The sequence below is a fragment of the Salmo salar genome, chromosome ssa26 (assembly GCF_905237065.1).
Source record: "Salmo salar chromosome ssa26, Ssal_v3.1, whole genome shotgun sequence".
Classification (NCBI taxonomy): Eukaryota; Metazoa; Chordata; class Actinopteri; order Salmoniformes; family Salmonidae; genus Salmo; species Salmo salar.
Window position 1 is genome coordinate 34,834,522 of NC_059467.1, and position 27,037 is coordinate 34,861,558.

General features: G+C 41.9%; 2 protein-coding genes across 2 annotated transcripts in view; one reads left to right on the forward strand and one right to left on the reverse strand.

Moving 5' to 3' along the window:
* Positions 1-8,035, forward strand: part of LOC106562621 (ADAMTS-like protein 5) — a 61,507-nt gene extending 53,472 nt beyond the window's left edge. The window contains exons 11-13 of the mRNA XM_045708199.1: positions 2,771-2,911; positions 5,164-5,235; positions 5,600-8,035. Coding sequence (XP_045564155.1) covers positions 2,771-2,911; positions 5,164-5,235; positions 5,600-5,943 — 557 coding nt within the window. The 3' untranslated portion in view covers positions 5,944-8,035. The remainder of the gene's footprint in view (positions 1-2,770; positions 2,912-5,163; positions 5,236-5,599) is intronic.
* A 1,154-nt stretch (positions 8,036-9,189) lies between these two features.
* The window catches only part of LOC106562622 (serine incorporator 4), a 40,403-nt gene continuing 22,555 nt past the window's right edge, over positions 9,190-27,037 (reverse strand). The window contains exons 8-13 of the mRNA XM_045708722.1: positions 24,142-24,237; positions 14,697-14,823; positions 14,159-14,231; positions 13,844-13,883; positions 13,182-13,332; positions 9,190-12,235 (exon numbers count right to left, since the gene is read on the reverse strand). Coding sequence (XP_045564678.1) covers positions 12,022-12,235; positions 13,182-13,332; positions 13,844-13,883; positions 14,159-14,231; positions 14,697-14,823; positions 24,142-24,237 — 701 coding nt within the window. The 3' untranslated portion in view covers positions 9,190-12,021. The remainder of the gene's footprint in view (positions 12,236-13,181; positions 13,333-13,843; positions 13,884-14,158; positions 14,232-14,696; positions 14,824-24,141; positions 24,238-27,037) is intronic.

The following is a 27,037-nucleotide window of genomic DNA, read 5'->3' on the forward strand; positions in this document are numbered from 1 at the left end:
TGTGTGACTGAAGTTTAATACATGATGGATGGATACGGAAGATGGATGGATGGATACGGAAGATGGATGGATGGATAGATAGATAGATATGGAGGATGGATGGATGGATACGGAAGATGGATGATACGGAAGATGGATGGATGGATACGGAAGATGGATGGATAGATGAATACGGAAGATGGATGATACGGAAGATGGACGGATGGATGAATACGGAAGATGGATGGATGGATACGGAAGATGGATGGACGGATACGGAAGATGGATGGATGGATACGGAAGATGGATGGATGGATACGGAAGATGGATGATAGATACGGAAGATGGATGGATAGATACGGAAGATGGATAGATACGGCTGATGGATAGACACGGAAAATGGATAGATAGATGGATCTAAACATTATTGCAAGGGGTAAAAAAAATCTGCACATTACGACAAGCTCTACAACGTAAAATTAATAAATAAAAAAATGTTTATCTGTATGTTTTTAATATTTTCAGATCTCACTGCCTCCAGTACAGCAGAGGTACTGCCAGATCTCAAAATATTCAAATAGGTTTTTTTACATTTCATTTTGTTTTAATGAATATTACTAACAACAACAAAGGTAACACATTTTGGCCAAGGGATCTGTGGTATAAGTTTAGAAGGTGTAATACAACACAATGTAATATTATTAATCTACAATGTATGTTCATAACCCTGGGCAACATGGGCCTGGGAGGCTGACAGGGACCCCAGTTTGAAAACCCCTAACCTACAAAATGCCCCACAGACTGTGCCTTGCTAATGTGCAGCAAATGTCTTCTGGAATGTTTTATTACATCCGTTTATTTAAGAGGGGAATTATTAACTGCAAACTCAATCATAGGCTTATAATCAGTGTTGTATTTCTATTAAATTGGCCCTGGTTAGAATGTAACCAACATTCAATAGTAATCATTATATTTGTCCTATATAACTGCAAAAGTGGACTTTGATCCAAAACTGAATACACTGTGCTGACCTGCTATACTTTGATCTGTACCTGGCTGACAATAACAGATAAAACCAAGGCATGAAGTTTCTGGAGTGGAATGTCCCTCTCTTATCTTAGAAGTGTTTAGTGATAACGCTAATCCCAAAACCCACTGCATATTCCATGCTGAGATAGTGGTGCTTGGTACAGTAGCATAGTTTTGACTGATTTCTGTGTACTGCTCAACAAAGCAATGGTCTAAGACTTTAGCATCCTTTAGAATTTAGTTAACAGGTTTGATCATTTAGTAATGAATCAAGTAATTTGGTGCAGGACATAATGGGAGTAGCCTAGCCCCTAGCATAGTGTTTTCTAACTGGTGGGTTGAGAAGTAGCCTAGCCTCTAGCATTGTGTTTTCTAACTGGTGGGTTGAGAAGTAGCCTAGCCCCTAGCATAGTGTTTTCTAACTGGTGTGTTGAGAAGTAGCCTAGCCCCTAGCATAGTGTTTTCTAACTGGTGGGTTGAGAAGTAGCCTAACCTCTAGCATTGTGTTTTCTAACTGGTGGGTTGAGAAGTAGCCTAGCCCCTAGCATAGTGTTTTGTAACTGGTGGGTTGAGAAGTAGCCTAGCCCCTAGCATAGTGTTTTCTAACTGGTGGGTTGAGAAGTAGCCTAGCCCCTAGCATAGTGTTTCCCAACTGGTGGGTATAGATCCACTAAAGGGTCACGCAGTTAGTTCCTTTTGGGTCGTGGCTAAAGACTGGGTTAGGTCCAGAAACATGGTCTTATTTACCTTGTGGTTCACAGGGAGCATTGAAAGCCTTTGGGGGAGTCAAGACAAACAAAAGTGATTAGCTTTTTTGCGTTTTGGAGTAGAAATCAATGATCTAAGACAATGTTTGCTCATGTCGAATCATAGTGATTTGATGCTGGACAGAAAGTCACTCTTTAGTGATTCTATCACGCCTCCTCCCGCTCCCCCTCTCTGGCGCTCAATGGCGCCAGGCTGCCCCTCATTACGCACACCTGTCACCATCATTACACGCATCAGCGCTTCATTGGACTCACCTGGACTCCTTCACTTTGTTGATTGCCCCCTCTCTATTTGTCTGTTCCTCAGTTGGATCTCCGTGTCGGCATTAATGTTGTTATGTTTCCCCTGTCCAGACGCTGTTCATTTTTTGTTTCCTGTCTATTTCATTAAACGTTCACTCCCTGTACTTGCTTCTCGTCTCCCAGCGTCTGTCCTTACAGATTCTACCTAAAGAATGCCTTGGAAAGATCCCTTGCCCGAATCCTGATTCAAGATACACATGTGCTTCTCCATCGTTTGCACAAATCTCAAATGAATGGATGATTAATGCAAAATTTAAAGGAATAGTTCAGAAATTGTACATATTTAGATGTTTTTTTCCCCTCATCTCTTAAATGGATTGTGGTCCTCAATTAATTTTTTTTTAATTATTTTTAAATTATTTGGGCATGAAATTTAAAACATGCTTAACTGGGGAGATTTACTTACATGGTCCAAAAAAATGTGAATGTTAACATTTTGTTGGCAGTGGCTAGTTTAACAAAACCAAAGTGTGGATTGCAGTCACTCCTTTTCCATAGACTGCTTTTAAGGTAAGAAAACAAATATCTAATAAATATGTAAACTCACTGAACGATCACTTAAAGTTACGTTTGAGTTTATGTCTTGGACCCAGGTCATTTTCTTCATCAGGTCATGAAAACTCCTGGCCCTAACTCCAAAGGCATGTTGATACTCAATAATGTAACTCACCTTTTCCCGCACTGTCCCTCAGCTCCTCCAGGTGGCTGGCCCATCAAGTCCCCTCGCCATCCAGCTCGACAACCCCCTCACCAGCCCCACCACCCACCCCTCCTTCCCCGCCTGGAGAGGGACGAGACCAGGAGGAATCGACTACCCCAACCACCCCGAGGAGGTTTGCTCCACCTCACCTAAATCTTTAACCCCTATCTCACCCCCACTCCCCTAAACCTCAACTCTCACCTTGCTCAAATGCTACGATCCTCTCTCCTCTGCCTCCCCCCTCTACTCTACTCTTTCCTTTAATCTATCCTACTCTACTCTTTCCTTTAATCTATCCTACTCTACACTTCCTTTAATCTATCCTACTCTCTACTATACTCTACTCTTTCCTTTAATCTATCCTACTCTACTCTTTCCTTTAATCTATCCTACTCTACTCTTTCCTTTAATCTATCCTACTCTACACTTCCTTTAATCTAGTCTACTCTCTAATCTCCTCTTCCTTTAATATGTCCTACTCTCTACTCTACTCTTCCTTTCATCTAGCCTACATTCTACTCTTCCTTTAATCTGTCCTTCGCTTCCTTTCATCTAGCCTACTCTCTACTCTTCCTTTAATATGTCCTACTCTCTACTCTTCCTTTCATCTAGCCTACATTCTACTCTTCCTTTAATCTGTCCTACGCTTCCTTTCATCTAGCCTACTCTCTACTCTTCCTTTAATATGTCCTACTCTCTACTCTTCCTTTCATCTAGCCTACATTCTACTCTTCCTTTAATCTGTCCTACTCTCTACTCTAATCTGTCCCACTCTCTACACTACTCTTCCTTTAATCTATCCTACTCTCTACTCTTTCCTTTAATCTATCCCACTCTCTACTCTGTCCTTTAATCTATCCTACTCTCTACTCTGTCCTTTAATCTATCCCACTCTCTACACTTCCTTTAATCTATCCTACTCTCTACACTTCCTTTAATCTATCCTACTCTCTACTCTACTCTTTCCTTTAATCTATCCTACTCTCTACTCTACTCTTCCTTTAATCTGTCCTGCTCTCTACTACCTATAAAGGAAGAGTAATCTGTACTAATCTCTACTCTTTCCTTTAATCTATCCCACTCTCTACTCTTCCTTTTAATCTGTCCTACGCTCTACTCTTGCCTTTAATCTATCCTACTCTCTACTCTACTCTATCCTTTAATCTATCCTACTCTACTCTATCCTTTAATCTATCCTACTCTCTACTCTACTCTTCCTTTAATCTGTCCTACTCTCTACTACTTCTACTCTTCCTTTAATCTGTCCTAATCTCTACTCTTTCCTTTAATCTATCCCACTCTCTACTCTTCCTTTAATCTATCCCACTCTACTCTTTCCTTTAATCTATCCCACTCTCTACTCTATCCTTTAATCTATCCTAGTCTCTACTCTACTCTTCCATTAATCTGTCCTACTCTCTACTACTTCTACTCTTCCTTTCAATCTGTCCTAATCTATACTTTTTCCTTTAATCTATCCCACTCGCTACTCTTCCTTTAATCTGTCCTAATCTCTACTCTTTCCTTTAATCTATCCCACTCTCTACACTTCCTTTAATCTATCCTACTCTCTACTCTACTCTTTCCTTTAATCTATCCTACTCTCTACTCTACTCTTCCTTTAATCTGTCCTGCTCTCTACTACCTCTAAAGGAAGAGTAATCTGTACTAATCTCTACTCTTTCCTTTAATCTATCCCACTCTCTACTCTTCCTTTTAATCTGTCCTACGCTCTACTCTTGCCTTTAATCTATCCTACTCTCTACTCTACTCTATCCTTTAATCTTTCCTACTCTCTACTCTACTCTTCCTTTAATCTGTCCTACTCTCTACTACTTCTACTCTTCCTTTAATCTGTCCTAATCTCTACTCTTTCCTTTAATCTATCCCACTCTCTACTCTTCCTATAATCTGTCCTAATCTATACTCTTTCCTTTAATCTATCCCACTCTCTACTCTTCCTTTAATCTATCCCACTCTACTCTTTCCTTTAATCTATCCCACTCTCTACTCTATCCTTTAATCTATCCTAGTCTCTACTCTACTCTTCCATTAATCTGTCCTACTCTCTACTACTTCTACTCTTCCTTTCAATCTGTCCTAATCTATACTTTTTCCTTTAATCTATCCCACTCGCTACTCTTCCTTTAATCTGTCCTAATCTCTACTCTTTCCTTTAATCTATCCCACTCTCTACTCTTCCTTTTAATCTGTCCTACGCTCTACTCTTTCCTTTAATCTGTCCTACTCTCTACTCTACTATCCTTAAGTCCCCTACTCACTCTCAGAAACTCATCTGTGCCATCCTAAACATTGTGCAATACCCTGATATAAAAAACAATCTGTGCTCAAATCAACTCACTGCTTCTCTTTCTACTCCCGTAGGGCATTGTGGGAAATGTAGGCGGGCCCGCGGTCGAGGGGAGCGCCAGAGGCAGTTCTGCCAGAAAGACTTCGGTAAGTCTGAACTTCTTGAATGCCTAAAGTTAGAGGTTCAAACACCCTTGTGTGCTTTCAATTCACATGACCCAGTTTACAGCTGGGTTTGGGTTTACAACATCAGGTGATAGTGGTGCAAGTTGACAAATCTCACTTGAATCGTTTTTTTAAAGTAAGGAATGAATGTAATTCGGTGAAACTTAAACAGCCTTTTTAAGTCAGTTGAGAAATCGCAGCATGGAAAAACAAGCATGGCACAACAAATCTTATTATAAGACATTGTAAAGGCGCATACATGCTTGTAAGTTATAACAAGTTTTAATGCATAATGCCTGTTGGCTTTATGTGAAGTGTTAGCATAATGTCTTTCATTGGTTGTCAGTGTTCCGTGCCAAAGTCATGAGCAAGCTGTACCGGGGCGAGGAGACGCGCTACGATGTCCAGATCATCCACACCTACCACAATCGCTTCCGCCTGGAGCACCGCGAGTTCCTGTGGGTGCCCAACGTGTGTGACTGCCCCCCTCTGGAGGAAGGGCGCCAGTACGTACTGATGGTGCGTCGCCACATTAACAACGAGCAGACGTTGAACCGGATACTGATGGAGGAGGACAGCTACGCGATACCCTATAAACCTAGAGAGGACGCTCTGTTGCGCCCCCTGGAGGATCTGTGTAGTAACAGAGGGCCCAGGCCACCTGCGGAACTGAGACGCGGCTATGCCTAGACATAGAGATGTACAGTATACACCAGACACCACTGATGCACACATACTTTGACTGTCACGACTCCTTAACACTCCTCAAGACTGAGCACTTCTGATGGCGAATCAGACAAACAATGGGGCTGCATGTGTGCATCTGTGTGTGACATTAAAATCCCATACACCCATACGCAACAACTTCCTGCCTCTGGCCCTTCAAAAGACACACAGAGAGCAACAGAACCACTAGAATTCCAAAATAGGGGAACTGAAAATGGCAGAGGCAAACACTGGTTGAACCCTGGGAAGAGACTATACTCAGGGTGACCCAGGGTGATGTCAGTCAGCGTGATAAGAAGGCAAAGCCCTCTCAAAGAGCAATGCAAAAGCTGACCAGCTCACAAAGTATAGCACTTTAGGTGGCCGTTATCACCCACCTTTAAACTTACCAAAGAGAAGAATATATCCACTTCAATGGCCAAGCGTTTGTGTTGTTTTGTTCCCTTTGCTAACTAGAAAACTGACTATAACTACCTGTCTGGGTTACTAACAGGCAGTGTTGGGGAAGCTACTCTGAAAATATAGTTTATAGCTTGTATCAATTACTTCACACTGGAAGAGGTTAAGCTACACTTCAGCCCAGATTCAATCAGATCAAGCGTTAACCGGCGATAGCCGACACCTACATAGCTGATGTTTTGACGGTGCCGGAGATGTAACTGTGTTGGAGCTGTCAAACTGGTGAAGAGCTACTCTTCATCATTGTCACTCGAGTTAGATATTCAGAATGACAAAGTGTAGGCTATATAGAAATAATGATGCTCAAATTGAAAATCATTAGCCTAAAGAAAATAATGAGGATTTCTATCAGCCGAATCGAGGTGTAGATCACATCTCACATTCCAGTGTTTTGAACTTGTAAACAAGGCTTGCATGAGATTTGTCTTAATGCGACTCCGTGCAGCCAATAGCAATGTCTGCTTCAGGTGTAATGCCAGGAGCTGTTCTAACGCAGTTCCCCCTGCCTGAACAACACTGCCTGAACAACTGCTATGAGGATGTCGGCTAAAGCGTATGTGATTGAATAGAGCCCTTACGCTACCCTAAAGAAAAATATAGTTGACTTTAATAGTTACTTCGAAAAAGTAGTTCACTACATCCAAACTACTTCGTAAAAAACTATCATATCTAAATCTGAAACGTCATCAACTACACAGTTAAGAAAAATGACTGCAAGAACACATCACTCTGGAGTCAGATGTTAACAGTGTAGTGAGATCTGTGTGACGGCCAGAGTGAGTGGCCAGGGAGAGAGAGAATAAATAGGGGGTAGTTGTTTTGTTGAATAAATGTAGTGGGCAGTTCCAGTAGATGGCTACATGGCTAAAACAAGTAATTAACTACCGAAGACACTACAATGATTTGAATGTAGTTACTACAAAATGTAGCTAAATTACTAACTGAATGAAATGTCGGGGAACTACTCCCCAGGACTGTTAACAGTTCAGTCACTCTATGTCAAAATAAATGTGTGACTTTTTACTTTCTTCTCATACCTAAGATATATAAAACAACATATTGTTCCATATTGTATTTATGTGGCAAAAGAATATCTAAATCATAACATTTATATTTGTGTTTTGCTTCTAAAATATAGTATTTAAAAAAAATAATCTATCAATGCATTTCTCTCTATTGATGTATGTGTTTTGGGTAACAATTTACATCAATTTGCTCTTATACCTGTGTAGTAACAGTGTCATTAATTACACTAGTAACATTGTAGTTACATGTTATAGCACAGTACCTCATGAATTGCATTGTAATTGCGTAGTGATGGGGTTGAGTTTATTCCACTTGTGTAGTAACAGAAACCGCTCAACTCTACTACTATTACTATGCAATTAAAACTACACGGACATAAGAGCAAGTTAATGTAAAGTGTTACTGTGTTTTGAATATTAAAACAATCAGGTTCCCTTAGTCTGTTTTGTTACGTCTCCTGTTATCTTATTCACATGAAGATTTACTTTTGTGAGAAACAAAAAATATGGATTATTCAGTATTTTATATTGGTGTGGCACTGAGTAGCTACAAATATAAGAAACATATTTGATTTGAATGACTGGTGAATTATTTGCAATCTATTCCTATACATTAACTATGCTGTAACAAGTAATTTTTTATTATAAGGTTTTAAAAATTTGCCAACACATTGCTTTCTTTAACACCACCGACACCACATTTTACAAGGCGGGATGGGTCTGTGCTCATATGCATTTTTGTATAGGTAGATTACCCTAGAAACGTCATTCAAACTTTAAAACGTGCTGAGTGCTTGCATACAACTTTTTGATATCTTTTATACTTTTTAAACTATGAAACTATTTTATTTCCCATCTTCATTCACTTTCATGGGAATATCAACTTCCAGACTTCTAACATTCCATTCACTGCAACATTTGGCCAGTTTCTCAACAAGTTAGACACGTTGGGCATATGATATCTTCCTCTACTTCTCTGCTATTCAAATCTGGAATCAGAACAGAAGTATCTGCTACCAATCAAGAGTTACAGCTGTTTGAGTTGAGTGGAGAAGATTAGCTGGCTAACTTCAGCTAACAGCTTTCTCATGTCTCTTCATTAAGCCGTTGCTATGGATACTCACACTCGCAGGGAAAATAAAGCAGAGGGTGAAAAGGGTGTTTAGAACAGTAGTGTTAGGATGATGAAGAATTGTGAACAAGAAAGCAGCTGCTACTCCAGAGGTGGCAGTCAAGGCAACAGCGTGTCGTCCTCCTCAGCACCGTGCTGTACATACCTCAACTGGCTAGTTGCCTGTCTGTAAAGAGAAGGGAGGGCTGTATGTTGATCCTGCTGTTCTGATTGGATAGAGTGAAGCTGTCTCCATTCACTTGCTTCATATTTCAATTGATCACTTCTCATCGCATGATACAGTAAATCAACAGGAGAGGTTTGCTAGCAAACTATCAATGTGCTTAATATCTAACAAGCGAAGCAAGAGTAGGGAAAGAAGAAACGCTGATGCACATTGACTTTTTATTTTTTGCACATGAAAACTTTTCCCGCGCAACAACTGTAGTTTAGATATTTTAATTTGAATGAGCGTTGTGTAGCCTATTCGGTTAAGTCAGTCAGAATGTGATGCGTATTATCCAGCAACTTCTGAAATGGAAAAGGAGTGTGTGTGTGTGTGTGTGTGTGTGTGTGTGTGTGTGTGTGCGTGCGTGCGTGCGCGTGTGTGTGTGTGTGTGTGTGTGCGTGCGTGTGTGTGTGCGCGTGTGTGTGTGCGCGTGCAATGATGGTAATGATAACCTCCACCTGGTAGAGATAGAAAGGCTTTTCCCAAAACCTTCTCAATTAAATGTAAACTACAAAGTTGCCTATACCTACCTGGCAGAATGATATGATTATTTGCATCAATCCAGTGGCCATTTGTTTTGCAAATTCTGCAATCATATGAGCGCCACAGAAACATCACTAACCAAACAACAGTCTCTTGCTGGTGCACAGTTGCATTAAAGGGTAACTACACCCAAAAATCTAAATTTATTCAATTTTTCACAGACCTCAAAAGTGGTGCCCTGATGTGGTTCAAGCATTGTGGCCTTGGAACTCTGTAGAACTCTGTAAAAAAAAAAGGTGTGATTTCTGAGAGCGAAAACCTGAAAAATACAAAAGGGAGAAAATGGAATTTGGGAAACAACTAATCGGGATCAGGCCCAAAAATGGAATGCTTTTATAGGGCCCTGTGTATGCTATGCTCTGTTAACTAGTGGATGATGTCCTCCCAGGGAAAGGGTTCCGCCTTTCCGGCCAATGGGTACCTCTTCCCTCTTCCCACTGATACCCCTCCAGCCCAGAGAGGACTTCAACAATGCCTCATTGTCTTCTGTCTTTTATTACAGTTTGCATATACTGTGATTTTCTAGTAGGAGAGTGTCTAAAAGTGTAGTAGTCAGAGTGTCGTTATTTCTGATGAAATGTGTGATTTTAACTGCCCTACAATCCAAAGTAATAAGGTTGATCTGGTAGTCTATCAAAGTAATCCGATCAATTATTTTACTACATTTAACTTTGACTATATTTAACTGCTTAGCTTAAGTAAAACGTTTTAAACTTCTTCCACTACCACAAAAATAGTCTTAAAGAGTTAAAGCAAGTGCCACAATTTTTCTTCATTAAAAATGACTATCTAGTTAGTTCACACAATTCAAAATGTGCCCCTCTTAGTTAATCTGGGCCATAGTTTTTTTCCCAGTCATGTCATGTGATTAGAGAACCACTCGCCATAACGCTTACCAAAATCCATGTGATTTTAGGGGTTGTTCGCTTACAGAAAAATCACACTTTAATCAACAGAAGCTGTGTTTCATTACAAAATGTATTTACAAAAATAACTTCACACATCTGCTATCATAGTAACATGAAATGAGCTAAAAAAAAAGGATCTAAATGTAGTGTCATACACAAAGGTTTTACAGAGTCAAATTATTGGTAATTAACTGTGGAGAAGTCTTCACAGAAACTTGGCTCTCGATCCTCAATGGTTCGCTAAAACACGGGTGCATTCATTAGTGCACTCCGTAGTGAAGCATTTTGAAACGTGAATACAAAAACAAGCATTTCATATTGGAAAATTCCAGGTAGGTCTCTTCCCGTTTCGGCACATTTGTTTCCATTCTGTTCCTAGCAAATACACCCCAGATCACAGAGAGCCCCTTCAAACCAAACATGTGAGGGTCATGTAGCTAGGGTTTCTTGTAAAACTTAACTGCCAAAACAATTTTACCACATTTTCCTTTCAAAAACCAATTTAGAAATGGATAAACCACTCCCACAATGTTAAAAAGGCATTGCGAAATAAATAATTGGTATAAGAATATTTGGTAACACTTTACTTAAAGCCGACAGATATAATGTATTGAAAGACTTGTCATAAGCATATATGAACCCCTTATAATGTGTTGTAATCAACTCATAATGATCCTGACTATATAAGCTATTAGGTCCATTGGAAATTTGCTCTGCCAAAATAAAACATTATATGCCTTATTGTAAGTAATATAGCATTATACCTGTTGGCGAAAGTGTTAAGTAATGTTTTATTTTATTTTATCATTCACATTAACTCCACACCAGAGCGAGCATAATCAAACAGTATGAACACACTAATGTCCAAAATGTTCATGTAAACCTTCGAAATGGTGTGAAACATTCAGGTAAACCTTCAGTTGTTGAGACCACTGAGAAAAAGAATGATCCTACTGACAAATCATTCAGGTAAACCTTCAGTTGTTGAGACCACTGAGAAAAATAATGATCCTACTGACAAATCATTCAGGTAAACCTTCAGTTGTTGAGACCACTGAGAAAAATAATGATCCTACTGACAAATCATTCAGGTAAACCTTCAGTTGTTGAGACCACTGAGAAAAATAATGATCCTACTGACAAATCTACCCCTGTTTGGAATTTTAAAAAATGCTACACAGTCCTTACTATAAGAAATAAAAGATTCCAAAAGAGTAAAAAGTCAGCCAACATTTCCCTACAGCTCCAGTCGTACACGAGTCGAGAGCTCATCCTTTTTGTTCCCTTTTGGCAGTCTTAGCATAGTAGTCCATAGTGGTTCTAGCCTAGTAAAACCAGACTGAATACTTCACTCACCGAGTGAAACAATAGTGAAATGTTGCGAAATCAGTTTGAATGGCAGGATGTAGTGATTCTGTATAGGGTCTTTTGTTTCCGTTTCAGAGCACAGTCTGGTTAGTCCCTTGGCCTATGTTTGGAGGTTCAGGTGGTCTGTGTGAAGAACATCAGATTCAATCATTAATCCTCTGGTTAGTCTGTTAGTCTGTCCTTCTAGCTGGAGTGAGTCTCTGACCCTTGACCTCTCATCTCTGACCCCTGACATCCAACCTCAACATGGGAGACAGGTGGAGGGTGCAAGGGGACATCATCAAAACCACCCTCCACCTTCAGGGCACCACAGCGGGGGCAATTGTCCATCTTCCCCTGCCAGCTGTCCTATCCTGTTCTCCACCCCCAGAAGCTAGGCTCTGGCCCAAAGGTCACAGGTCAGACGCTGACACTGACGTGGCTGGAGGAGTTGGCTGAGCGGCGTTTAATGCGGGAGCGTCGCGGGCGGTGCGAGTCGGAGCCACAGTGGCAGAGTGGGCTCAGCAGCAGCCAGAGGTAGAGCACCACGCATGCCCAACACGACGACATCTTCACCCAGAACGTGGACCAGCTGCCGTGGGTGAACGTGGTCTCCAGCACCGCTGACTCATAGCTAGAGGTGGAGGAAGGAAAGGTGGGAGAGGAATTTTGATTAGCACGGCAATGGAGGTACAATGGCACAATATAGCTGCTGTGTACACCCAGGTAACGGATAAGGTGAGTCAACAATAATCTTACCCACAATTGAGGGAACTAAAATGGGTTTTTTTTACGCTGTACTGCAGTACATGTTTTTGTGGCAAACTATCACTACATGATGCTATACGGTAGTGTTGCAACTTTTAAGTGCCCACAACTGTAGTTTGTTTAATTACTGTTTGAAGTTTGGTTCTGCGTCGACATGGCAATTTCCCCCAAAAGAAGAGAGACGCACCGCTTTGAACAGCTGAGCTGTTGCTTCGCTGAGTCAGTGCACTTTTTTGTTGCTAGGTGAATCCAACCAAATGTTCTGGTTCCCTTTCTAGCTAGAGGCTAGCTAGCTATATTACAAAGCTCAGTTAAAACCCCCAAAGATTTAATCAACACTCAACAGCAATGACTCAACATCAGCAGCAAGTGAACTAGTTAGATGCAGTCCTCTAGCTACCTAGTTTGCAACGATAGCTAACGTTAGCATACATCACTAACTAGCTATGCCGAAAATGTTTAACTCATCTTAGCTACTATTACTAAATGAATAGCTAGCTAGTTGTATACATTTACTGACAAACTGATGTTGAGTTACCCTCAGGCGTTTGGGATGCGGTGCGAAACGCTTCGCTTTGGAAAAGCAGTGCACCAAATGCGAGCACAATATAGAGGAAAACTGTGCTAGCACGTTGAAAGCTATCATGACTATGACATCTGTTATATTGTGACAGGGTTATATTATTACAGGGTCATGTAGCCCTTATGTTGGAGCCATCAAGTAAAGTGTCTTAATTTTCATGTAACGACAACGTTGTGTTGTGATTGTGTGTTTGCTGGGGTGTCCAATGCCCAGTGAGTGAGATATTGACCTGAACCAGTTGGTTAGGGTCATCATGACGTAGAGCGAGGCCAGGAAGAAGACGAAGTGGAAGAAGAAGTAGCTGTAAGCCACTCTCTGGCTCTCGTTGTGAATCACCTTCTGGCAGCCCTTGATATCTTCGTCAATCACAAACTCCACCTCTGGAAACACCACAGACCGAACATATAAAGTCAATCACCTGAGCAGCATATAGAAAACATGCAATTTATCTTTCACAATAATTTTATTTTCCCAGAAGGTGTAAGAATAGTGCTAAATAATATTGATTTATTTGAATGTCATAACACCAGTCTCAGTATAGGCTAGCCGCTAGTCTGTACATACATTATTTAGACATATTTTCTATTCTGCAGCCTTAATACTGACATCTTCATAATATGGAGAAGAATCCGTATTAAGATAACTACGTAACTATATATTTTATGGGTACCTACATAAGGACTTCATTACACTGTTATAAACATTCATAAGCACTACATTAACATTCATGCTCATGTCAACAACCACAACTTTAAAGGATGTTTTTCTTCAACATAAATGTACTGCTTATTTTTGTTTTATGTATGTTTCATGAATGTGTTACGAAGTCCTTATTCAGGTACCCTTCAAATAAAGTGTTGCTGAGAATTTATTGACATGTAGGCTACTAACCTTCCTCTTCGTCAGGGCAGCAGAAGCAGCATGTGGCTTTCTAGGAAAACAGAGAGAGAGAGATTCCAGGAGTTATATCAAACTGCTAGAGGTAAGCAGAGCTCAGGATGCCCATACATTCTCCACACATGTATGGAGCATGGAAACATGCCGCTCACACATCACAAATTAATACCAAGATCAGTGGAGGCTGCTGGTGCCACGAACCCACTGAGAACAAGACGCAGGCAGAGCCATAGGAACACAGAGTTGATTATCCATGTTGGCAGTGAATGATCCTCGACAGTAATATTTTTATATGAATTCGTACTTTACCTGGAACTCATAGCGGTAAACTTTGATCATCCAGAAAGGGCCAAATACCTCTGCTAGGTAGGATGCTTCGTTACTGAAAACATAGCATTGTTTGAATAAGCAACTGAAGTAAACTAATATTAAGACAAGCAAACAATGTATTTTTTTTCAAACAGAAACTAAAAACAACCTCAAAACATTGCACTCCATTTGTTACATAGAAAGTTAGTAAGTAATTAGCCTAAATAAGTCAATAAGTAAAGTACTTAGGTCTCTATTCAGTCTGTATCGATGAAGTGTTACAGACTGCGCAATATAAAGTTAAAGGTATTTTCCGATTGAGCCAACATAGGCAGTGTTTACCGTGAATGCAGTCTCCACTAATGCAGGAAAATTGTCTTTAAATTTAAAACACGCTGTAACGCTGAACTTCAGCGATTCGGATTGAATAGAGCCCTTATTGTTCGATCACTCTGTAGAGAGACTAGACTGTACATATGATTCAATGGGAAAGCGTTTTGACATTCATTACACACTCCTCCAGTGACGTGCCACTCACCATGCGAAGAGCACACAGCAGTACATGATGGCAGCTCCTATAATGGCCACCGCGTTGGTTTCCTTCTGGATGCCATCCTGACCTACACTGGGGTAACATACCGTCATATTCACCCCCTGGTACACCACTGGGAAAACAGAGAGAGGGAGCAGAGCAAAGAAAGTTTCATCCTCTGTTTCCAGCTTTTCTTTAGTAACAGTGAACTGTGTGGTTTTACTGAAGGATTAAAGAAGTGTGTTTCTCCCCGTCTGTATGACCCTATAGTAGTGTGGTTCTCTCTGTCTGTATGACCCTATAGTAGTGTGGTTCTCTCTGTCTGTATGACCCTATAGTAGTGTGGTTCTCTCTGTCTGTATGACCCTATAGTAGTGTGGTTCTCTCTGTCTGTATGACCCTATAGTAGTGTGGTTCTCTCTGTCTGTATGACCCTATAGTAGTGTGGTTCTCTCTGTCTGTATGACCCTATAGTAGTGTGGTTCTCTGTCTGTATGACCCTATAGTAGTGTGGTTCTCTGTCTGTATGACCCTATAGTAGTGTGGTTCTCTGTCTGTATGACCCTATAGTAGTGTGGTTCTCTGTCTGTATGACCCTATAGTAGTGTGGTTCTCTCTGTCTGTATGACCCTATAGTAGTGTGGTTCTCTGTCTGTATGACCCTATAGTAGTGTGGTTCTCTGTCTGTATGACCCTATAGTAGTGTGGTTCTCTGTCTGTATGACCCTATCGTAGTGTGTGGTTCTCCCTGTCTGTTTTACCCTATAGTAGTGTGTGGTTTTCCCTGTCTGTATGACCCTATAGTAATGTGTGGTTCTCCCTGTCTGTTTGACCCTATAGTAGTGTGTGGTTCTCCCTGTCTGTATGACCCTATAGTAGAGTGTGGTTTTCCCTGTCTGTATGACCCTATAGTAGTGTGTGGTTCTCTGTCTGTATGACCCAATAGTAGTGTGGTTCTCTCTGTCTGTATGACCCTATAGTAGTGTGTGGTTCTCTCTGTCTGTATGAACCTATAGTAGTATGGTTCTCTCTGTCTGTATGACCCAATAGTAGTGTGGTTCTCTCTCTGTATGACCCTATAGTAGTGTGTGGTTCTCTCTGTCTGTATTAACCTATAGTAGTGTGTGGTTCTCTCTGTCTGTATGACCCAATAGTAGTGTGGTTCTCTCTGTCTGTATGACCCTATAGTAGTGTGTGGTTCTCTCTGTCTGTATTAACCTATAGTAGTGTGGTTCTCTGTCTGTATGACCCTATAGTAGTGTGTGGTTCTCTCTCTGTATTAACCTATAGTAGTGTGGTTCTCTGTCTGTATGACCCTATAGTAGTGTGTGGTTCTCTCTGTCTGTATGACCCTATAGTAGTGTGGTTCTCTGTCTGTATGAACCTATAGTAGTGTGGTTATCTCTGTCTGTATGAACCTATAGTAGTATGGTTCTCTCTGTCTGTATGACCCTATAGTAGTGTGGTCCTCTGTCTGTATGAACCTATAGTAGTGTGGTTCTCTCTGTCTGTATGAACCTATAGTAGTGTGGTTCTCTGTCTGTATGACCCTATAGTAGTGTGGTTCTCTGTCTGTATGACCCTATAGTAGTGTGGTTCTCTGTCTGTATGACCCTATAGTAGTGTGGTCCTCTGTCTGTATGAACCTATAGTAGTGTGGTTCTCTGTCTGTATGACCCTATAGTAGTGTGGTTCTCTGTCTGTATGACCCTATAGTAGTGTGGTTCTCTCTGTCTGTATGACCCTATAGTAGTGTGGTTCTCTCTGTCTGTATGACCCTATAGTAGTGTGGTTCTCTGTCTGTATGACCCTATAGTAGTGTGGTTCTCTCTGTCTGTATGACCCTATAGTAGTGTGTGGTTCTCTCTGTCTGTATGAACCTATAGTAGGGTGTGGTTCTTTGTCTGTATGACCCTATAGTAGTGTGTGGTTCTCTCTGTCTGTATGACCCTATAGCAGTGTGGTTCTCCCTGTCTGTATGACCCTATAGTAGTGTGTGATTCTCCCTGTCTGTATGACCATAAGTAGCGTGTGGTTCTCCCTGTCTGTATGACCATAAGTAGCGTGTGGTTCTCTCGGTCTGTTTTACCCTATAGTAGTGTGGTTCTCTCTGTCTGTTTTACCCTATAGTAGTGTGGTTCTCTCTGTCTGTTTTACCCTATAGTAGTGTGTGGTTCTCTCTGTCTGTTTTACCCTATAGTAGTGTGGTTCTCTCTGTCTGTTTTACCCTATAGTAGTGTGGTTCTCTCTGTCTGTTTTACCCTATAGTAGTGTGGTTCTCTCTGTCTGTTTTACCCTATAGTAGTGTGGTTCTCTCTGTCTGTTTTACCCTATAGTAGTATGTGGTTCTCCCTGTCTGTTTTACCCTATAGTAGTGTGTGGTTCTCCCTGTCTGTATGACCCTATAGTAATGTGTGGTTCTCCCTGTCTGTTTAACCCTATAGTAGTGTGTGGTTCTCTATCAGTGGAGGCTTCTCAGAGGAGGAAGGGGAGGACCATCCTCCTCAGTGAAATTTCATTAAAATAAAAATAGTGAAACACAAAAAAATATAGCTTTTGTCCTCTGTGTATATTGACTTCAACACAAAACCTAGGAGGCATGTCGGCCTCACCCCCTTCCATAGACCTGCATGGTAATTTTGACCACTTCCAGAAGATGACCTCCAACCAATCAACATTGATAAGTATGAACTGACATGTTGTCATCCAATCATAGGATTAGGATCAGATGAACGAGTGTTGTATTGGGATCTATGTGTTGAGGAGCTTGGTGACTATTGGATAGAGATTGAAAAGTCATAGTTGAGCAATTTTACAATATTTTTCCATTCAAATTAGTTTCTTCAAATTACAGGAGACGGAGGAGGTAGATTATAAATAGTTTTCTTGGTTTTAGAACATAATTTTTGTGTCCAGTTAGTGCAATTTATTTCAATTTGCCTTGCTAACTTCAGTAGCAAATAGTAGTAGCTAGCTACCAGCTCGAGGGCGCCACCGCAAATGTAGTTAAGTTTTTGATGAAGAACCCCTTTTAATTCACAGTGGTAAACGGAAAAGGTACTAATTAAAACCGAGGGTCGACCTCTGCCTGAGATCAGTTTTACGAAGAAGGATGAAAAGGTGAGGGTGTTCAATACCGATTGGTATCAAAAGTAGAGCTGGATAACAGGGCCTTTCATTAAGCCGCCTGTATTTCTGGCCTTGCCTACTTTTTGTAAAGTCTGAGCCTTGGCCGAAAGGTGGGTACAGTGACCTGAAGAACATCGATCGTTAAGCTAAACGGCAAAAAAAAAAGCAGGGCGCATATAAATGTCCACATCAGATTCAAGCTTCTGGGAAAAAGCCGCATCGATCATGGTGTAAGTCTGGATATTCAAACTGCGCAACAACGAGAAAGTAAGAAGAAACAGGGATGTTCTCAAGGGACTTATCAACACCACTGCGTTTTCGCCATGCAATAATGGTCTTTTAGAGGACACGACGAGAGGGAAAGTTCCGCTAACAAGTTCTGAATGATTTGATAGCTTCCATCGCGTCATCCATTAAAAGTTAGATGAACGAGAGTTTGACGCAGAACATGTTATTTTCGCGCGCTCAAGTAGGGTTTCCACTTTGTTCCGGTATTTATTTAGCAAAGATAACACAATCACTCCAGACAAACACAAGCAAAAACTCATGACATAAATGTTGCAGCAGCCTACGCTACACCTAAACATTAGAGATCTGACATGCTGTATGGGATGAAAACGAGACAATCTTTCAGTCTGATTAACTGTAGGTTACTAATGATAGGTGCTGCATACAGCCTAAGCACCCTGTTCATCTGGTCAAGGTAAATAATTGGTCATGTTATGTATTTATAGTCCATTTGTGTGTCAGGAGAAAATGTGATTAAATTTGGTTTATATTCAACATTGGGCTGGCTAGGCTGCCTAAACGTTTCCAACCCAAAATGATTAACTGGAATGAATCTATCAACATAATAGTGATGACAGATGTCAGTCATTTGTTATAAGGCCTACAGCTGCATAGGCCTGCATAACGCAAACATGCATGAAGCAAGCTCAGCCCTGTGAATTCTGTCTATCAGTTGTCTGGGTAGAGGAAATCCCCCTCCTAATCTAGTCTAAATATAATTCATATGAACAAGTATAAGGTTGCTGCAGTTTGACCTTTTTAAAATAACCATGTGACCTGATTAGGAAAAACTGGTCCCATCTTAGCCCTTATAAAACCGTTTTACAATTGAATAATCACTGTCATACCTTTATACAGTGAGGGGGGAAAGTATTTGATCCCCTGCTGATTTTGTACGTTTGACCACTGACAAAGAAATGATCAGTCTATAATTTTAATGGTAGGTTTATTTGAACAGTGAGAGACAGAATAACAACAAATAAATCCAGAAAAACGCATTTCAAGAATGTTATAAAATGATTTGCATTTTAATGAGGGAAATAAGTATTTGACCCCTCTGCAAAACATGACTTAGTACTTGGTGGCAAAACCCTTTTTGGCAATCACAGAGGTCAGACGTTTCTTGTAGTTGGCCACCAGGTTTGCACACATCTCAGGAGGGATTTTGTCCCACTCCTTTGCAGATCTTCTCCAAGTCATTAAGGTTTCGAGGCTGACGTTTGGCAACTTGAACCTTCAGCTCCTTCCACAGATGTTCTATGGGATTAAGGTCTGGAGACTGGCTAGGCCACTCCAGGACCTTAATGTACTTCTTCTTGAGCCACTCCTTTGTTGCCTTGGCCGTGTGTTTTGGGTCATTGTCATGCTGGAATACCTATCCACGACCCATTTTCAATGCCCTGGCTGAGGGAAGGAGGTTCTCACCCAAGATTTGACGGTACATGGCCCCGTCCATCGTCCCTTTGATGCGGTGAAGTTGTCCTGTCCCCTTAGCAGAAAAACAGGGGGACCTTGCGGGCGCTGCAGGATTTCAGTCCTTCACGGCGTAGTGTGTTATCAATTGTTTTCTTGGTGACTATAGTCCCAGCTGCCTTGAGATCATTGACAAGATCCTCCCGTGTAGTTCTGGGCTGATTCCTCACTGTTCTCATGATCATTGCAACTCCATGAGGTGAGATCTTGCATGGAGCCCCAGGCCGAGGGAGATTGACAGTTCTTTTGTGTTTCTTCCATTTGCGAATAATCGCACCAACTGTTGTCACCTTCTCACCAAGCTGCTTGGCGATGGTCTTGTAGCCCATTCCAGCCTTGTGTAGGTCTACAATCTTGTCCCTCACATCCTTGGAGAGCTCTTTGGTTTTGGCCATGGTGGAGAGTTTGGAATCTGATTGATTGATGGCTTCTGTGGACAGGTGTCTTTTATACAGGTAACAAGCTGCGGTTAGGAGCACTCCCTTTAAGAGTGTGCTCCTAATCTCAGCTCGTTACCTGTATAAAAGACACCTGGGAGCCAGACATCTTTCTGATTGAGATACTTATTTCCCTCATTAAAATGCAAATCAATTTATAACATTTTTGACATGTGTTTTTCTGGATTTTTTTGTTATTCTGTCTCTCACTGTTCAAATAAACCTCCCATTAAAATTATAGACTGATCCTTTCTTTGTCAGTGGGTCATCGTACAAAATCAGCAGGGGATTAAATACTTTTTTCCCTCACTGTAGGGTCCAGAGTTTTCCTGGTTAGGTTAACAGATAAGGAAGAACTCTTGAGTCCCAGGGGGTAAATTGAATGTTTCCTCTCCAAGCACTGTGAGTCCCCCTATCAACTTTCTATCATTACTGTATGTAGAGTCAATCACACATACAATCACATTATTACACATCAATGATTTGACTCCTTGCTTGGACTAACTCATTCTTAGCTCTTGTCTAACTGTGCATTGTGTTATTGTTTTTTGTCTTTCTAGTCAAATCCTGTCCTGCACTGAAGTCAAGCCTCTGAACACCTCAACTCATGCCTCGAACCCTCATTCAATCACTGCTGTGATCCCTTTCCAACACTGTAAGTAGCCCTCTCATTCCCATTCCCCATAATATTGTAATATAAATGTCTTTATTAAATGCTTTAGGTTAAAATAATTACTCTGACGATTTTTTAAACACACTTTGGCGTCTCTGTGCGTTCCGCCCCTATACCGTGGGTCTCCCATCCTCTTCCATTTTTCAAGTCACCAGCCTCCGCTGTTCTCTATAATCTCCTGGGGCTGTATTCACCTCAGAGTATGAGTGCTGATCTAGGATCAGGGCCACCCTGTCCATATTATCGCTTTCATTATGATCTAAAATACAAAACTGATCATAGATCAGCACTCCTTCTCTAAGATGATAAATGAATACGGGCTCTGATTCAGAATGTCAGATTACGGAGGCCCAGTGTTGTATAGTTGTTTTGATATTTCTGAGGATCCCCATTAGCTGAGGCAGCAGCTAATCTTCCTGGGGTCCAAACAGGATTAAAACAATTACATCACAACAAAACCTAACAGCACAATACATCATACAATATATTATTACTCTAATATTACAGATTTACAATACAATAGTAGTCAAGGCAGGACAAGGAAACATCCCTGGAGGTAAGTAAGTGCAATGATAACAATATACTTGACCGGAAATTGTTTTCTTTGCCTCATGTCTATCTCTGGGACAATTGGAACAGTAAAGGTAGAGGGGCCATTGAGTCTCTGTCTGTGCGTAAGACTAAACAGACTGTCAAACATGGATTATTTTGTGTGAGATGCAAACTAACACCATCACTGCTATTTCTGTGTGTGTGAGTGTGTGTGTCTCTCTGTGTGTCTCTCTCTGTGTCTCTCTCTCTGTCTCTCTCTCTCTCTCTCTCTCTCTGTGTGTGTGTCTCTCTCTCTCTCTCTGTGTGTGTGTGTGTGTGTCTCTCTCTCTCTCTGTCTCTCTGTTTCTGTGTCTCCCTCCCCCAGATGGCCATAACAGGGCCGGCTGTGGATTCCAGAGTGGATTCCTGTGTGTTGTGACCAAGAGAACAGATGCCTTGTGTTCAGTGAAAACAATTACAGGGTTGCTTACTGTACACACACACACCAGGCCGAGCCCACTGCAGGGGAGTAGGGGACCTGTCCTGCTCCCAGTGTTGTGTGTTTTCATTCCCACTCCAGACTAATTCCTCCACATAGAAACAGGGATGTGTGCCTGTGTGCTTGATGAGGTCACCCAGCAGACAGAGCCAGAGGGAAACTGAACAGGCAAACATGACTGAACAGGACAGGAGGGAGCACCACTTTTTTCCGTCCCAAATGGCAGCCTATTCCCTTTATAGTTCACTACTTTTGAACAGGGCCCACACATACATGTGTACACACATACACGCACACACACTCTCCAGTGAAAATTACTATTTAAAACACTATCCTTACTGGGGATGTACAGTGTGAGTGTATGTGTTGAACAGATGTTTTTATACGCTGTGCTGATTTCCTCAACAAGTTGCAGCATTGCCCTGTACTGCCCCGGGACAGCAAGCACCCCTGCCTCCACGCAAAACAACTAGCAGGTACAAAGAATGTACAAATCAGAATCGGTGGAACACACGTTCCTTTTCAAAACAATGGTATGTACATGTCACCTCAAAGCAATATCACGTTGCAATGTCACCACAAATCACCGTTATATGATAGAAGCATGGCTTGTGAGAAGGAGAGAGGGAGAAAGATACATAGATAAATAGAGAGAAAAGAAAGGAAGAGAGAATGTTTAAAAGGAGAAAGATGAGAGGGAGAGGAAATAGCTGGATGTCTGAAGGGACTCATAAATCCAGAAACAGGAATGAGGAAGATGACTATGTTGGACTCCCTGGGGGTTGTGTTTGGAGTCTGTCGGGGGCTGGAGGAGGTTGTGAAAGACCAGGGGGAATTAGCGGAGGCAGGTGGAAGAATAGGAGTCAGAAACAATATTTGCTAAATGTACTGTACGGCATGATAAAGCAATCTGAATTGGAATGAAAGTTTGAGGGGCCAGGCTGGAGTTGTAGTAGGTGGCTGGGGGGAGGATGGGGGAAGGTTGCAAGTGATGAGGGGCAATTGGGGGAGGCAGTTTGGAATGGCAGTGAGCTGGTGGAGAGGTCAGATAGAGGTCAGGTAGGTAGAGTACAGTTACAGTACTGTGCTGCTCCATTACTCATCTGACGTAGCACACTGACATCCACATCCATCCGTTCACATGGAGTTATTGAACTAAGGGGAGCTTAACTGATGACAGTAACGGTGGAAGCCACAGGTCAGTTCCATCTGAATCTCATACCTTATGAATCACAGCTTGAGACTAGATTGGATACAGATTCAGAAACACTGGTTTAGTGTATTGGATGCATCATGAGAAAATGTACAAGGCTTCAGAGGGGTCAGCACTGTGGGGAACCTCTGGCCTGGTGAAGCTGACAGGAGCTCAAAGACAAAAAAAAATAGACCCCCTACTTTATCATCCCAGTAACTCTTCTTTCTCTTATCTGAGCAGACCGGAAACCTTTCAATATACAGTATACATTCAAACAATACTTTAGAACCATTTAAATATAATAAATTGGAAGGTTGTGCAGGACCATGGTAGATGAAGGAACCAAACTTTTCAGACTGTTAGAGTATTTATCTGCTCAGTAAGGCAGGGCATTATGTCTGCTGTTTGTAACAGTGTGTTATATGTGAAAATGTGATTGTATTATACATTGTGGACTAAAAGAGATCCTAATCAAATCTCTCACACTGTCCTGGTATTTTGTGTTGAACCTCCTTTACTTTATCACCACAGTAATGGCATGTTGATAAAGTATTTGTCATGGTGAACTTTACCCAGCTACAGTATGCACAATTAACATAACCATTAAAACACAATAAAAATGATTGATTATTTCATTCCATTTGACGTATTGAAATGTTACCTGATTATGTCAGAGTAACTTCAGCAAAACCTTTAAAATGCTTTCAGAATAACATTGGACTATTTCATCTTGTAGCCACTAGTTTCCATTGAAAAAATGACTGACTGAGACAGACAGACAGATAAAGACAGGCGGACAGGGACTACTTGTTCACCAAGACAAGGTGTGTAAGAGTGTGTAATGATACTGTCGGGCAGCATTACTGTGTTATTATGTTGTCATTAGATCCATCAGGAATGTCAAATAGCCTCTTCACCTCCCTACAGCATACTGTCTCCACTAAGAACATGTAGCAGCAGATAGTGTGTGATGTATAGAGCCTTTGTCTTGGAGTGAATGTGTGCTTGGGCATTGCTGTGATTGAGTTGTTTGTGGTGCAGTAGAGGTGACTGAAGTGAACAGGATGTCAGAAGGGACTCAGGTGAGTGTGTGTGGTGAGGGGTCGGACGGGATATGATGTGTGTGTGCGTGCCTGCTCACACGTGCATCCATGCAAGTATGTATGTGTGTTCTAAAGTGTTACCAATGCCCCATTTCCCATAGGGAAAAGGCTAGTGTGCCATACTTTTCTCTGGGGGCCGGCTGGACAGGGCAGACAAGGTGAGGTACATGACGTAGCAGCTGATGATGGAAGCCTGCAGGAGCCCTGAACGAGGCTGTTCTGTAGACAGAGAGCGAGAGGAGAGCTTGAGAACTAAGAACACACAATTATGAGCTTTCACAAACACACACACACACACAATGGACAAAGACATGCACACACACCCACATACACAAAGTGGGAGGTCAGGTCGGGAAATCAGCATGACATTCAATACATGGTAAAAACATCCTGGTAAAACCCTGGCATGTATAGACAGAGGTCCCCTAACACAGTTCTGTCTGAACAATGATAGAGAGCAGTAGGAGAGATGACATCAGGTTAGATTATATGGCATCATCCACACATGGATGTTGGCTCAGCCTGAGATGGAGTAAGTGTTCCCTGCTAAGTATTGGAGGACTGCTTAGACTCTAACCAGACACCTAGGTATTTGTAGTTGTCCACGTATTCTAAGTCAGAGCCGTCCAGAGTAGTGATGCTGGACGGGCGGGGGTGCGGGTAGTGATCGATTGAATAGCATGCATTTAGTTTTACTTGCATTTAAGAGCAGTTGGAGGCCACGGAAGGAGAGTTGTATTGCATTGAAGCTCGTCTGGATGTTAGTTAACACAGTGTCCAAAGAGGGGCCAGAAGTATACAGAATGGTGTCGTCTGCATAGAGGTGGATCAGAGAATCACCAGCAGCAAGAGCAACATCATTGATGTATACAGAGAAGAGAGTCGGCCCGAGAATTGAACCCTGTGGCACCCCCATAGAGACTGCCAGAGGTCCGGACAACAGGCCCTCCGATTTGACACAATTAACTCTATCAGAGAAGTAGTTGGTAAACCAGGCGAGGCAATCATTTGAGAAACCAAGGCTGTCGAGTCTGCCAATAAGAATGTTTTGATTGACGGAGTTGAAAGCCTTGGCCAGGTCGATGAATACGGCTGCACAGTAATGTCTCTTATCGATGGCGATTATGATGTCGTTTAGGACCTTGAGCGTGGCTGAGGTGCACCCATGACCAGCTCTGAAACCAGATTGCATAGCGGAGAAGGTACGGTGGGATTCGAAATGGTCGGCAATCTGTTTGTTAACTTGGCTTTCGAAGACCTTAGAAAGACAGGGTAGGATACATATAGGTCTGTAGCAGTTTGGGTCTAGAATGTCACCCCCTGTGAAGAGGGGGATGACCGCGGCAGCTTTCCAATCTTTGGGAATCTCAGATGATACGAAAGAGAGGTTGAACAGGCTAGTAATAGGGGTTGCAACAATTTCGGCAGATCATTTTAGAAAGAGAGGGTCCAGATTGTCTAGCCCAGCTGATTTGTAGGGGTCCAGATTTTGCAGCACTTTCAGAACACCAGCTGTTTGGATTTGGGTGAAGGAGAAATGGTGGGGTCTTTGGCAGGTTGCTGTGGGGGGTGCCGGGCAGTTGACCGGGGTAGGGTTAGCCAGGTGGAAAGCATGGCCAGCCGTAGAGAAATGCTTGTTGAAATTCTCAATTATAGTGGATTTATCGGTGGTAACAGTGTCTCCTAGCCTCAGAGCAGTGGGCAGCTGGGAGGAGGTGCTCTTATTCTCCATGGACTTTAGTGTCCCAGAACTTTTTTGAGTTTGTACTACAGGATGCAACTTTCTGTTTGAAAAAGATAGCCTTAGCTTTCCTAACTGCCTGTGTATATTTGTTCCTAACTTCCCTGAAAAGTTGCATATCACAGGGGCTATTCGATGCTAATGCAGAACGCCACAGGATGTTTTTGTGCTGGTCAAGGGCAGACAGGTCTGGAGTGAACCAAGGACTATATCTATTCCTAGTTCTAAATATAATAATAGTAGAGATAATTAATTTATTTCAGCTTTCATTCTTATATCACATTCCCAGTGGGTCAGAAGTTTACATACACTCAATTAGTATTTGGTAGCATTACCTTTAAATTGTTTAACTTGGGTCAAACGTTTCGGGTAGCCTTCCACAAGCTTCCCACAATAAGTTGGGTGAATTTTGGCCCATTCCTCCTGACAGAGCTGGTGTAACTGAGTCAGGTTTGTAGGCCTCCTTGCTCGCACACACTTTTTCAGTTCTGCCCACAAATTTTCTATGGGATTGAGGTCAGGGCTTTGTGATGACCACTCCAATACCTTGACTTTGTTGTCCTTAAGCCATTTTGCCACAACTTTAGAAGTATGCTTGCGGTCATTGTCCATTTAGAAGACCCATTTGCGACCAAGCTTTAACTTCCTGACTGATGTTTTGAGATGTTGCTTCAATATATCCACATAACTGTCCTTCCTCATGATGCCATCTATTTTGTGAAGTGCACCAGTCCCTCCTGCAGCAAAGCACCCCCACAACATGATGCTGCCACCCCCGTGCTTCACGGTTGGGATGGTGTTCTTCGGCTTGCAAGCCTCCCCCTTTTTCCTCCAAACATAACGATGGTCATTATGGCCATACAGTTCTATTTTTGTTTCATCAGACCAGAGGACATTTCTCCAAAAAGTACGATCTTTGTCTCCATGTGCAGTTACAAACCGTCGTCTGGCTTTTTTATGGCAGTTTTGGAGCAGGGCTTCTTCCTTGCTGAGCAGCCTTTCAGGTTATGTCGATATAGGACTTGTTTTACTGTGGATATAGATACTTTTGTACCCGTTTCCTCCAGCATCTTCACAAGGTCCTTTGCTGTTCTGGGATTGATTTGCACTTTTCGCACCCAAGTATGTTCATCTCTAGGAGACAGAACGCGTCTCCTTCCTGAGCGGTATGACGGCTGCGTGGTCCCATGGTGTTTATACTTGCGTACTATTGTTTTGTACAGATGAACGTGATACCTTCAGGCATTTGGAAATTGCTCCCAAGGATGAACCAGACTT